This window comes from Dreissena polymorpha, chromosome 6 (genome assembly GCF_020536995.1).
Source record: "Dreissena polymorpha isolate Duluth1 chromosome 6, UMN_Dpol_1.0, whole genome shotgun sequence".
NCBI classification, from domain to species: Eukaryota; Metazoa; Mollusca; class Bivalvia; order Myida; family Dreissenidae; genus Dreissena; species Dreissena polymorpha.
Window position 1 is genome coordinate 41,491,221 of NC_068360.1, and position 15,235 is coordinate 41,506,455.

The 15,235-nt window shown below is 32.1% G+C and overlaps 1 protein-coding gene and 2 long non-coding RNA genes across 18 annotated transcripts in view; 2 read left to right on the forward strand and 1 right to left on the reverse strand.

Annotated features, from left to right (window-relative positions):
- Positions 1 to 1,812: 1,812 nt before the first annotated feature.
- LOC127834270 (uncharacterized) lies at positions 1,813 to 3,321 on the forward strand. Its single transcript, XR_008027852.1, has 2 exons — positions 1,813 to 2,271; positions 2,506 to 3,321. It is a non-coding gene; the product is annotated as an uncharacterized LOC127834270 (long non-coding RNA).
- A 294-nt stretch (positions 3,322 to 3,615) lies between these two features.
- Positions 3,616 to 15,235, reverse strand: part of LOC127834262 (uncharacterized) — a 73,792-nt gene continuing 62,172 nt past the window's right edge. For 9 of the 16 annotated variants that reach the window (XM_052359963.1, XM_052359975.1, XM_052359965.1 and 6 more), the window contains 2 exons: positions 14,671 to 14,902; positions 11,923 to 13,804 (listed from right to left, as the gene is read on the reverse strand). In XM_052359963.1, the coding sequence (XP_052215923.1) occupies positions 13,605 to 13,804; positions 14,671 to 14,902 (432 nt within the window). In that variant the 3' untranslated portion in view covers positions 11,923 to 13,604. Of the gene's footprint in view, positions 5,095 to 5,401; positions 5,643 to 5,822; positions 6,039 to 6,636; positions 6,770 to 11,922; positions 13,805 to 14,670; positions 14,903 to 15,037; positions 15,162 to 15,235 lie in introns of those variants that run through there. The other 7 variants (XM_052359964.1, XM_052359976.1, XM_052359972.1 and 4 more) reach the window with 5 other exon arrangements.
- LOC127834267 (uncharacterized) lies at positions 7,675 to 8,358 on the forward strand. The gene is made up of 2 exons (XR_008027849.1): positions 7,675 to 8,118; positions 8,232 to 8,358. It is a non-coding gene; the product is annotated as an uncharacterized LOC127834267 (long non-coding RNA).

Here is a 15,235-nt window from a genome sequence, read left to right on the forward strand (position 1 = left end):
GTTCAATACTCTAACATATGTATTTGGAAAAAATATGAATACGAGTGGGTATTATGTATTACTCTACAATGCACCAACAAATAAAATGGTGAGCTTTCGGACACCACAATAGGAACGGTTTCACGGATTGTAATGGTTGTTGTTATATAAGGTATTTGAATGAACAAGAAAATCAAATGATGTTGATTTGTGTTCTTTACCACTATTCATATTCATTGAGCAAATGACTAACAATTATGTTGACATTATGAACATGGTTTAGATACGTATAGTATGAAATAAAATATATTGCAACTTAATCATTGTCTTTTTGAAAAAAAAGATTACATAAAAGTAAAAGTAAGACAATTAGATATATAATATATTTATCCTATACATTAAATGACATATTACGAGACTTAAAAGGACGGGCAGATACTTGTCTAAACATCGTTATAATTACAACGTATCGTGTTTGAAAATATATTTATAAGTCCAAATCACCTGTCAATGAGCTTGATATGAACTTTACCAGAGTGGTTCACATTTGTTACTTTTTATGATGCTCTGCCTTCTATTGATTATTATTAACATGCATGTTCCCGCCCCCTTTTTCGTCAAATGTAATAAAACGCCGACGTTTTGATTCCAAACATAAGTTTGCAATATGTCGGACATTGGCGCCGAACATGGAATTTTCCGCAGCAGCGACGAGTCATGAAGGAAAACTTAATGAACGTGTTTCTTGTGAGATTTATTAAACAATTATTTTATAGAAAACCATCATCTGTTAATTACCCTCCAACAAGTAATCCAAGCAACCCACGTGACTGGATATAGTCTTATTTTATATTATAACAAATATCGTCACAGTAAACGGAACCTGTTTTCCTCCTGCACTATAACATTGTATCATTTTTCATATTTGGAATATATTGGACTCTGAAACAAAATCAGATAAGCGAGTCGAATATTATGATGTGATAAATGTTTAGTTCAAATATTTTATATTGGCGTGAGAAATACATACTTTTATAATCCTGTTTTTACATTGAAATACAACGAAATGCTTACATTTTCAAATCAACAGATTAACCTATACGGGGAAGTATAGTCTCAATTGTGCTAATAATTACCTTAAATCGGAGACTTTATCTGTTCGCAGTTTTATCGACATTTGAATCAACAAATCAACATTAAAATAAACGTTAAGTAGACACAGAACAGAAATATTTATTACTTTAACATTTTAATTTACATCATCGACTTTATTTTGGGACCTCACACGATTGAGACTCATCAAATATATTCACATACAAGTATTTGAATGTTAAACCTATCGACACTGTTCTTGGTAACTATCACATATCATCACATATTATTATGAACACTGCAAACATGTCTATAAGCAAACACCATAGCTCTCTTTTATTTTCGTTTTATAAACTCAACGATTATACAAATGGTCGGCATTCTTTCATGTATACATTAGCAAAGAACTGTCTTACGTGTATATTCGTCGCATCATTTGTCGATGACTATAGTAAATGGGTATATGCCAAAAATAGAAATGACCCATCTTATGATAACCACGTTTTTAACCTGTCACGCCATCACATAGCCACATGCCAACCGATATGAAAACTTGGTATCTCATGCTCGTTGCATTTTAAATATCTGAATCCCGACTGTTTACAAGCACCGATAATAGAACATAAACAGGGTCCAGGCAAATATGACTAGCCCTTGATTATTTTTAGAAAAAAGGAAATTGGCCACTCATGTTATATAAAGAGAGGTTTCAACATTGTCGCACAAGTGCTACATGAAAAAGACGGTTGCGGTTCGGTCACATATTTTAGGCTTATGATAATATAAAGGTCTGTTGACTGAAAACGAATTCATAACGTAATCGAATTATCTGCTGTTTAATATGAATACTACACGCAGTAATAGCGCTAGCTCATTATCATCAGATGACGTCGATAGTAGCAATACCATATTTGAAGATCACCATAAAAAAATGCAACTATAAAATAGTGAAATGTAGGGTTGAAAGAACCGAGGTTTGGATACATTTCCGCTTTTGCAAATGCTTCATGAAGACAAATAGAGAAAATGAATTGGCAGAAAAGAAATATGATCAACAGGATGGAGTTGAACATCACTTTCATGCGTCTTGTAGATGGAGTCGTCGCAAGTCGAGAAGTTACAGTGGCACCGTGTACCGATTGCAACGTTATTGCGTATGCAAGGCCTCTGCGCATCCTTCTACTAACGGACACATGAACAGTAAGTGTTACTTATTGTGTGTCGATCGTCTATACACAATGATTGTAGCCCCTATATTATTTAAAACGCAAGCTCCATATGTTGTTTACGATGTGATTAAATTTTAAAAAGTGAATATACTATTGTGATAAATATTTGCTTGATTTCGTTATTGGCATATTTATAGTTGAAATGCCAAAAGTTTTGTCGTAACGGGAATCATACATTAAATTATTTATATTCTTCTAATTTCAGATGTATCCAATAATGAAAATTCAAGCTGCGCCCTCTCGTAAACGGTTGGAGATATAACCCTTGGGACCAGTGTATATTTTACTACTTGTTCAACAGCAGTGTACGTATATTCTGCTGTTAATAATAACTGTTAGATGTGATTAACTTTCTCATTGTACGCATATTTCTCCAAACATTATGCATTGACGATATTGAAAGACTATTAACAAAAATGAAAATTATATACAAATGCGCTTGACGGAATATGCCGTATTGTAACACAATGCCTTTCTGAAATAATGCGTTTACTAATCATTTATTTTATGTGCCAAACAAAATGTACGCGTTTTATTTCGCATTTTGATCTGTTCACTTAATTCCGATTATGTGTGATTTTTGTCTGAATAAGTGTATGAAGAGTGCTCGTGATTTATTCACTGTGTTTTTTGAATAAGTGTTTGAAGAGTGCCTGTGATTTATTCACTATGTTTAATGCGTGTTCATTAATTCATAGACTGCGAAAATAAACATAAATTTAGTTTTGTCTACTATTTGAGCGTATCATACAGTCTCTTTTCCAATCTAATAACATTTGTAATTTGCAACTACATTTTGTAATTAATTATTTGTTGATTAAAGATTAAGTACATACAATAACGTATGCTCTTTGTTATTAAAGAACTTTGTAATTTTTCAATACATATCAATTAATATATTTTGATACAAAACACGTGTGTTTGTTCTAAAAAATATTTTCCCATCATGTAACAACCGTTTGCATTGAAATTCACAGTGCATGTTTTATTAAAATACATACATTATTTGTATGAATCAATTTACCGTTTAATTTTCATTTGAGTTGTTTCCCTTTCGTTATCGGTAAAAGAACACTATACAAAATGGGAATGTGTAGAAACGTGGTTGTACAGAGTAATATTCGTGCTTGTCCATCAAATAAAATTTTCGTTATTAAACATTTCACTTACTTCTATTTCTGTAGCACACGGTGTTGACTCTGTAAAACTATTTCATTTTCTTTACAACACATATGAATTGGACTGATGAATATCACCTTATTAATGAATGATCAACAGTTGGTTGTAAATATTTAAGTACAAAGGCTTCATAAAGTTAAGTTTAAACTTTTTTTATAATGATATGTATGTAGCATATGTTAAACAATACAATAAAATAGATAAAACTGCAATAAAAACAAAAACAAAATATTATTAAACACCAAAGTAGATGGATATACATTTGATTGCAGTAACCTCTCTTGAACAATTTAAAGGAAAGTAAATACCAAGTGTTCGCGAGTATTAGTCAATGTAGGTGAATGAACATACATTATCGCAAGTAAACAAATTATCCCTATGTTTAACATAATTTTGAAAACCAAAATATATCAAAAATTTAATGTTATCTATTATCATACATATTTTTACTCGCCGAAATGCAGATATACTCTCGAATTTGGTAATCTATAGCATCGGATAACTTTTACGTTCTTAATTTGTATAAAAAAAGCATAACACGAAACATTAAACCAGTAAACTTCATTCATGTTGAATTTCCATTGGGAATAGTTAACAATACCAATATATAGACACACTATAATACGAATGTTTCCAGATTTAACATTTTATAACTTTTTAAGAAGGAGTGTATTAATTTTCCCCGTAAAATGCATATCAAACTTCAAAAGTTTAACACGAACCAATAATACTTGTTTACATTCAAACAATTTCATACGTCGCATTATGTTTTTGAAGTTATTAAAACGTATATAAGTTATAGCCGGAACTTCAAGCACATTGGTGGTTTAAATAATTAAATCTAGTTGTCTCCCTTGAATTGAATGTGCTTTATTAGAGTTGCTCGTAAAAAATATATACTTTTTTTGGAAACAGTAGATAGCATTGTATAACCATATTAATTCAAAAATAGTGTTTACCCAAGTCCCCAAGATCTGTACTAGTTGAAGGATACATACTACATTGATTGTAAAGTCGAGAAGCTTGCACGGTATCATGGATCACCGCTGAATACACAGCGGCCGTATGCGTAATACATTTTGCACACGCATTATTTACAGATAATACACGTATTGTGCATATTCAGTTAATAGTTAAAAATTAAAAAGAAATACATTAATTATTTTTCATTTAAGTATATATATATAATTAATTTGTTGGTTTTCATTCCCATAGTTTACAATCTTTTAATTAAGCATTTTTTTTTGCTCTCAATGCTTGTTTAATTGCATAAGTAATACATTTTCCAGAAATATATAAGTCTCAGATAAATAAATCGTACACCGCAGTCATTAAACTGCATATGCTAGCAGTCTTGATTAACACATACATTTATATACAGAATGTCGAGTTTAACACTTATCAGCTGAACACAGCTTGTGGAATTAATTGTTGGTTTTCTTGAGATCTTTTTGCGCCCCTGAATCTTCTTTCGGCTTTAATTTGGGCGAGTCCTGTTTTGACTCTGCGGTCTTGGATGATTGAGAGGTCTTGCTATTGTGCTTGCGTCTTCTTGGAACTGGGGAGATCTCGTCCGCTGTGAACTGTATCGGGTCTGGTGGTAGAGATTCATCATCTGTTGAACAGAAATTATTAAATAATACTAATACTACTACTACTACTACTTATCATAATAATGATAATAATAATAAGAAGAAGAAGAAGAAGAAGAAGAAGAATGATAATAATAAAATTATTATTTATATTATTATCATATTACAAACATCAACACCAACAACATTATCACCATTCCGATTATCATAACATATATTATTTATACATTTTTTTACATTTTCATATACATTTTGTATTATTATTTATCAAATCAATGAAGATGAAAACACAGAAGATCATTCTTTCTTTGAAAGGGAAATCTAATTTACCCGATGGAGTTGTAGCGAACTGAACTCTGTTCATCTCCGGTTCGTCATTGTATGCAGCCAAGATGATAGCTTTGGTCATATCGGATGGCCCAGGTTCCAGATGCGCTTCTTGTCTCATGCCTATATTATCTTCTCCGTCATCTTTGTTGTTGTCGCCGTCTCGTCCTGTTTTCTGCTGTTTTTCCATTCTGCCGTCAAACGATGACTGCGTTGCGGACGCAGAATAAGATTCAATCGTCATCTGAAAGCAGTATTTATGAGAATAGTCATTCTCATTATGTGAGTAAACTTGTAACGCTGTCACAAATACAGGTATTAAACCTTTGCTTTGAATTATTTGTTTTTTTTTTGTATATTTTATAGTGTTCACAGTATCAGGAAAACTGTTTTACATTGAACCTCAATTTAAACTATCTTATACCTCCAATCGCACTACATACTCATACGTATCAATGTTTCACTGATCAACTAGAACAATCGCGTATAAGACACGAGCACAAGTCAAGCAAAGGGCGGTTAAGAACAAAGAAATACCGTACACAAATATCCTTAACATATGTATATGACTCGATCAAGCTTCGCTGTGTTAGTTTCTAAACTTAACATTTAGATCATTTATTATTGGAAGAACATCGACCAATCAAATTTGTCCACGTAACGCAAATGTCTATTTGGTATATGGGAAACCAACGTTTATGTCATCACTAGATCTGAGACATGGCCTTACAGTAAAGCCTGTAATTTAAAAATACAAATAGACACACAAAATTTCCCACATGTTACTTTAAATAAAATAGCAAAAATACAATTATGTAAAAACACACAAGCTCAGATGACAATGGCCATAATTTTACCACATAATAAGAGCTCTTCATTATCAGACGAAAATCATTGTAGCCGTAAGCAGTAAAAGCAGCAACGGTCAAAGGAACAGGCACATTAGCAAAGAACGATTACCACATGTGTAAATGTTCTCGTAACTACTCAATAAGCATGGAGGTCAATTTGTCAGCGCTGTATACATGGATGCTCGAGAGAAAAGAGGAAATTACATATCGCTAGGGTTTACCGACTTGAACGGTACTGCATCTGCCAAAAGCTGAAGTACATTTGCCGTTCGACATGCATAAAATACAACTAGGTATCGATGAATTAAGAATCTAAATAACCTATATAAAGGCAGGTCTAGAAACGCAAATGTATTTATATTGAATAGGTAACACAAAATTAAATACCTGATGTGTGATCGCATAATATTAATCCGTTATTTTAATAATATATTATTTTTCTAAATAACACTCTGGTATATGAAGAACTACAATCACTTTGTCTGTACTGTAGTATTGATTCACATGTTATGGATTCCCGTCAAGACATAAACATAGCTAGCTTTGTATATTTATAAACGCATAGCAAGACAATTTAAAAGGGATAGTCAAGTTTTGTAATCTTGAACACAGGCGGCTGTAGGACGACGTGATTTCCTAATATGTGAATTTATTTGAATTATATTAACTCATAATATTAAATTAATTTCTGTTTCACAACGCACTTACAAGATAAGTGAAGTGTATAAAAACTCGAATTTGTATAGCATAATAACTACCACCAAAAACTGGTGATCTATTTAAGAAAAAATAAAAAGGTTAGCTTATTTTACTTCATCAATCCTAAACTAAAGTAATGCATTCAATTGCAATATTATTGTTCGTGAACTACTAGAATACCAAATACATAAATATCTTCACTCGTAGTTCACATTTAACCTACATTTATATATATCAATCAATTATATTATCTTCGTCAAATAAGCCTGCATACATTATCACCACAAAACCAATACGTTTAGCGTATTAATACCACAAGAAAGGAGTGCATTGATGGTTGACTGTACCTTTAAATGTCTAGACTAGTTTTTTAAACTCGCAGTGTTCTATATTGGGCGTTGTGCAATAACTGTTGGCGGAAACGATATAGACAGCATTTTATGTAAATGTATTCACTTAAGATACGCATGAGGAGCTAAATAAAGGTGTGCGCATTCCACAAAAAGTTTATTTTGTTTCTGATGTTCGGGTTCCAGCACATGCAATCCCAAATATTCTGAGATCATAGGCATGCTCATGTCCACTTAATTATATATGTATCATTATTGATGGGATACCATTTGTTCTTCTGGTGCAAACGACATAATTCAAACCTCCATTTGAACACTGCTTCACATTAGCCAATCACATTTTGAACCTATTAATAAATTCATGATTCACCAATCATCAATTTAATATAAAAATAGAAAAGGACGTCATGACATTCCAGACTATATAAGGTCAACGGCTACAGTATGCCATCAAAAATTTGTAAACCAAAATGGCTGTAACAAACAGTGATGTAAATCGCCAATTTTGGGCAGATAAAATAAGGCAATCAAGAATAGCTTTGGTTGAAACGCACAGTCACGAACAATGTGGATATGTAATTTGGTCTAAAACCGGTGTCGTTAAAGGAATTAATTTCGGCCGAACATTCCTTGTTCTGATACGTATTTGTGTGTGTCGACGTTATCTAAACAATCAGCGTCTACTTTCTCAGACCTATATCCATGGACATGAATGCAATGATGGAGTGGAATTGCATGTAGATGGCGAATGCCAATACCTTTCTTTAAACGGGCGTGTGGAAAAAGTTTGTTATTGTCCAAAATAAATAAACATATTAAGGTATGTACGTGTGATCATTATGCAATTTAGCTGATTCTATAGAAGAATGTACAAAATTGTTAAACATGCTTTTAAAACGATTGAAAACAATAAGTGTGGTTTATTTTTTTTAGTGTAACGAAGGGTCCAACAAACAAGATGGTGAGCTTTTGGACAGACGCCACATTAGGACCGGTCACAAGGATTCTACTTGTTCCTTTAATTTTATGTAGTAAATTATACAATAAAATAACATAATTATGATCTGTTTTCTATTCAGATGCATTGCATTGTGCATATTATAAAAATGGTCTAGTTACCCATATTATTAAAATATATATATTTTTTAACGATAAATTATCAGGCAACCTCATTATGTTCCTATTGAAAATAAATGTAACATGTTAGAAAAGAATCAATCATGGCATTTCTCATCTTTGGCAAGGAAGACACCAACCATGTATTAGGTCTCAATACATAATTACCGGAATTTCGGTTACAGGAATATTGGCATTTGTTTAGATTGGTCAATTGTAGTAAGTTTGCACCAGCTTCTTTGAATCACTACTTCAGGTTGTAATTCCTTATTATTTGCTGTTCTTATTAAACTGTACAACTAACTCAATTATCGAGTGTATTTCGTTAGGCGTATTTCTTATAAATTATTTAGCTTCTTTGTCAATGGTCGCTTTTCAATGTAATACAATGATTTCAACATATTCATAAACACTCAATTACAATATTAAATTAAAGCCGAAAAACGGATTGCACAACAGGAATGGCATTCATATATGCATGGAGGTCAATATTCGTCACATTAGTTGTCCATGACTTAAAAACGACACGTTCTAAATTTAGAAACTTAAAAGAGCCCTCTTATATTTACCACGTCATAGCTCATATACAGTAATTGCGACAGCCAAAGATGGCTGGAATCCCGCGGATTCTGGCGTTTGCCAATAATATAACATATTCTGAGTCAAGTAAAGTCCAGAAATATGATTATTTATTTCTAGAAAGAAAGGAAAGGACCTCGCACTCATATAAAATATCAGGTTTCTACAATGGCTCAGACTTGTTCTGTAAGAAGGACCGTTTGGTTGGTTCATGTTCTTTGTTTCGTATTGTACATACAAAATTCGTTTGAAAAAACGTAAGTGCGTGAAAGTTTAGTTTTCAAAGATGAACAGTACACGTCGTCACAGTTGCAGTTCGTCTTCTGATGAAGTCGATAGCAGCCATGCGACCGTAGATCTCTACGAAGATCACTACGCCAAATGCAAATATAAAATAATGAGAGGTACGGTTGCAGGGAGCCAGGTGTGGATACATTGTCGTGTGTGCATGTGTGGCCAAAGGATCAATCGAAACAATTACAAGACTTTAAAGAAAAGGATGGGGTCGAACATCACTTCTCATCATCGTGTAAATGGCGTCATCACCACAGGGGCAACACACACAGATTGCAACGACATTGCATCTGCAAAGCCTCTGATTATTCTGCTGCAAACGGACAGCTGAACAGTATTAGATAAGTTGAACATATGTTTTGCAGATTAATTGCATCGACCGCCTCTATGTTTATAGATGCACTAAGAAAATCTCCATGGTTGGGGATGTAATGAACTACTCGGGTCAAAAGGAAGACACCAAATTTGTTTGTGCTTATATGCACGTTGCAGTTATAACATTTAAAAGCCCATGTTTGCCGATTGTTTAGTTAAATGACCATATTTAGTTTAAACATATTTATTTCAAACAATACACATTGTTTTACACAGAATTACATACAACATTTATACAGTTAACATGTTTGAATAGGATTGGAACGAAAGACATTGTCTTATAAAGTTCTTCTCCCTATACAAATACAATTACATGTTGTCAGACGAACATAGTTGGGTTTTTTAATACACAATATTAAAATATCGGAAATAAATAGAATAATAAGAGAAACTCCGATTATGGTGTTTCATTTGTGAACAGTAGGTTATAGGTTGACATTTGAAAAGAGAAAAAGACGAGAGACTGGCAGAGTTCTAGAAAGAAAACAAGAGAAGTTGTGAAAGACTTGATAAGCGAAACAAGAAGAAAAAGGATTGAGGGTTGTTCTGTAGCATATTACGAATCAAATCGCTTACTTTTAATAATGAATTTGTGAACTGCATCAGCTATTTTAGTATTTGTTAAGTAGTCGCGAGTGTTGTCTCCATATAGAATAGTTTCAATGCAAGGGACGGAATATACGGATATTGAGTTAAAAAGTTCGCCGCGAATATGTACATAGTGAGTACATTCGAGAAAGTAATGTGACGTCGTTTCATGACGTCCGCATAGACATAGCGGGGATGTAATAATATTACGTCTGAAAAGATGTTCGTTTAAGGCACTACAATTTGTTCTTAGGCGCGTGTGTAACAATTGAGATCGTCTTTCGCCGTATGAAAATAGAATATTAGGAATCGGTCTATTTGTGTTAATGAGCCTTTTGAAGGAAATGATTGATTCAGCGTTTTTGACGTTATCGGGAAGATTATTCCATTCAGAAACAGTGGACGGAAGAAATGAATTTGAATAAAGTGATGTTCGCGCTTGAATTGTTTGGAGATGTGATGAATTTCGTAATGAGTAATTATTACTCGACCCAACTGTTGCGGGCAAAAGGGACTGTAAGTAGTTTGGGACATTGTTCGTGTTCATTTTATACATTAATATTAATTTATGTTTTCGTCTTCGTTGACTGATAGTTTCCCATCCCAGCTCATTATAAAGATCTTCTAATGAGACTAGACGTGTACATCCGGAGGTTATTCGCGCGGCTTCGTTTTGGATTTCCATTACCATTCGGAATAACAAAAACATCGTGTACTTATGTATAATTATATAAACGCTTTTAAAAAGGAAATAGTTAAGTCACACTTGATGTATATTTTTGTGACGAGCAGTTATATTTTGCTGCTTTTGCGTATCGAATTTTGTATAATTGTAATTTAATAAATTCGACTTATATTTTGTTACAGTATGATTTTGATGTAATTTAGGCCGTATTATAAGATGTATTAAATCAGTTGGTAATACGCAAATATGTCATATCAATAAACATGGTTGTATTGTCGTTAAATTCGTGTTGATTCAGTGAATTCTCAGTTATTTGTGTCACGTTTCTCATACAGTAAAATAATTTTTCTACTTTCAGATGTTGCCAATAATGAACAGTCATACTGTGCCCTATCATAACCGTCTACCAGTTTACCATCAGCATACTTTTGCGCAAAGACTTTTCAAAATCTTTATAATACCACTGTGCAGTAATGACACTGAAAGAATATAAATATTTACAATAAATTCACATAGTATATCTTTTTTATGCCATATAAATGTATGCGTTTTAGTTTTTTTATTTAATTTCATTTCTTATTTTCATAATTTGTCATAACTTACAATAACTGAATACATGCGAACAGATAAACAGTCAACTTTCCAAGTGAAAATAAATATAATGAATGTTACAATCTTACTTTGTTCATTTTTATGCTATACCTGTGTTACATGCCTTTTCAACTTTGAATCAATAATGGATAATTTAAACTGCTTGTAGTAGACAATTAGTGTTTGATTTTACAGAAATTAAACAATACAAATAATAATGAATACTATTGTAAACTTAAGTAAAAACTTATTTAATATTGATATTAATACACCTAGCTTAATCTTCATCAAGTACGATTTTTTATTTTACTTTGTTTCTCTTAAATTATTATCTGTAGCGCTTATATAGACACAAGATTGCAATACTATACAATATGTTAAAAAGACATCCCATGCTTGAATTTGAACATAATTTATTGTTTATTTATATATGCACCCGTACACACGTTATACAAATATTGTATAATACAACTGCATATGCCAATAACAAACAAAATGAGCCAGTCAGTGATATACAACACGCAATGATTGTTTGTAATTGAATATTTTATTCTAGTAGCCTCCCTTGAACTGTTTGAGAGAAATCCAATACCAATGATTCACGCTTACAACTCACATTAATTTAATGAACATTAATAATCGCGAGGAAACGCATAATAACTATGTTGAACATTATTTAGGTAACCTAATGATAGCACAAACGAAATGTTAAGTATTAGTTTAATATATCTAAATCAAATTGCCGACACGACACATTTCAGGTATAAGTAACCTTAATAGACTGCCGATATACATTAACATTAAAGTATATTATTTGTTACAAACAACATAAACAAACACATTAAACCATCAGAATATAATCATATTAAACATATCTGAATTGCATTCAATTATCTCGGATTTTGAAAAACAATGATATTTATCCAACAAAAATACGGATGATTTTGGTAAAATAATTATACAATTTTGTCTATTTTTCCCGTATAAGTGTTATACAATCAATATATAATGCTAAAACATAAATTAATACAAAAATTTGGGGGCGATTTAGAATAGTTAACGTATTTTAAGTAAAGAAAATGATGATCTTATAATAACCGAAACTGTGCGCGCATCGCTGGTATAAAAATTAAAATCAGGTTGTCTCCCCTGATTTGAGCGCATTATTTAGGTAAACACATCTTAATTTTAAAACCCTTAGATGTCAATGTTCTATTAAATATGTTAAAATATTTAGTAAATATTACTCTCCAAGATCTGTAGCCGTCGAAGGATACATACTACATTTTTAAATACATTTGAAATGCATTTTCAATTAGATGAATACCACTGCATACGCACTGCATACGCAGCTGCATGGAATGACACTTTACACACAAATACAATGTATATGAAATTAATAAACAATTGCAATATTCAATTAATAGTTGAAGTACTGTTTTATCATTAATAATGATAAAGTAAGCCTATTTTGACAAAAACATGTGGTTTGTATATTCGTAAATACGCGCTGCATTATACTTCCGCAAATATCCGCATTATAGATAACGATAAACATCATTCGAAGATTTGTTATTGAAATACAATAGAACAATACTCAATTAACTTCAAAACGTTCTTATTGGAAAAAAGAACGGCATTTCTATATTACTAAAGTAAAATAAACAATATCTGCATAGTGTTAAACAAATGTTTTCCGAGAGAATATTTGGAATTCACACAGCAACCTCAACAATACCTTACTATCATAAATGTAGTTAGAACTGTAACAAGCCACATATTTAAATGATTTATTCTTCGAAGTTTTACACGATTGGCAAAATTTGCCCTGTACAAATGATCATAACAACTAATGAATACAATGAATGCTCATTAAAATAAACTTAACAATTTAATTTGAGAAATAGTATATAGTGAATGCCATGCTATAACACTTTTCTAATTATTAAATATTCAAGACGTTTGGGAACGTAACTAATATTATCAGCTGCCTCGACGCAAATATTAATTGTACAAAACTCATACGTCACCACAGACTGTCGAGTACAATACTCTATCAGCACAACAGAGTAAGTTCCTTAATTGTTTGTTTGTTTGAGATCTTTTTGCGCCCCGGAGTGTTCTTTCCTCTGTACAGTCGGTGGTTCCCGTTTAGACTCAGCTGTATTGGAGGACTTGGAGGATTTGGATGTCTTGCTCTTGTGTTTGCGTCTTCTTGGAACTGGTGAGATCTCGTCTGCTGTGAACTGTATCGGGTCGGGTGGTAGCATTTCATCATCTGTTAGATATTAATAATAATAGAAATACTACAAATATAACTTCTTCTACTAACTGTACTACTACCACTACTAAACATAGTGATGATGATAATTATAATAATAAAAATATACTACTACTACTACTGGTACTACTACTGGTACTACTACTACTACTACTACTACTACTACAACAACAACTACTACTACTACTACTACTACTACTACTACTACTACTACTACTACTACTACTACTACTACTACTACTACTACTACTACTGTTGCTACTGCTACTACTATTACTACTACTACTGCTACTACTACTACAACAACATCAACAACAACAACTACTATTACTACTACTACTTCTACTACTACTACTACTACTACTATTACTACTATTACTACTACTTCTGCTTCTAATACTACTACATCTTCTACTTCTACTACTGCTACTACTACTACTACTACTACTACTACTACTACTACTGCTTCTACTACTTCTACTACTACTACTACTACTACTACTACTACTACTACTACTACTACTACTACTACTACTACTACAACCATATAACCACTACTACTGCTTATAATAAAAACAATAATAATACTCATATAATAGAGATAAGTATAATATTAATAATAATAATAACAATTTTAATTAGTATCACAAACACCAACCACAAAACAACTATACAAATATCATTAATTATTATAATTGAAATAAACAGCAACATCAACAACAAAACCGACACAATCATTTTTTTAAGTTTAATATGTTCAATATTATTTGCTTCTTTTGTGTTTATTTATTGGTTTATAAACAAACAAATGAAGATGCAAACACATTAGATCATTCTCTCTTTTAGTAACAAAAACTATTTACCAGAAGGGGTGGTAGCGAACTCTACTCTGTTCATTTCCGGCTCGTCATTAAATGCAGCCAAGATGATAGCTTTTGTCATGTCGGATGGCCCAGGTTCAAGATGCGCTTCTTGTCTCATGCCGACATTCTCATTTCCGCCATCTTGGTCACCGTCTTTACATGTTTTCTGCCGTTTATCCATTCTGCCAGTAGCCGAATGTGTTACAACTTTCGAGGAAGATTCAATCGTCATCTGAAAACCACATTAATAAAGTAGAAATAGTGAAACTCGTAATTTGTGTCCACACGGATATAAGTTAATTATTTTTTCAAAAAAATGATTTAGTTTTTGATAAGTGATGTCTGAATAACCGTCTTAAGAAATTACCATAAGTATGTTGACAGTATTGCATATATATTGAAAATCAATCGAAACTATATGATAAATCAATTTAAACTTTACAAATGTCTACAAATGTTATCTACAGCAAAATCTCTCTTGTCACTATTACACTGATTAACACGAACTAACGTGTATTGGACAAGAGCCAAAACATGCTAAGTGCGGCAAAAAACAAAGAAATAC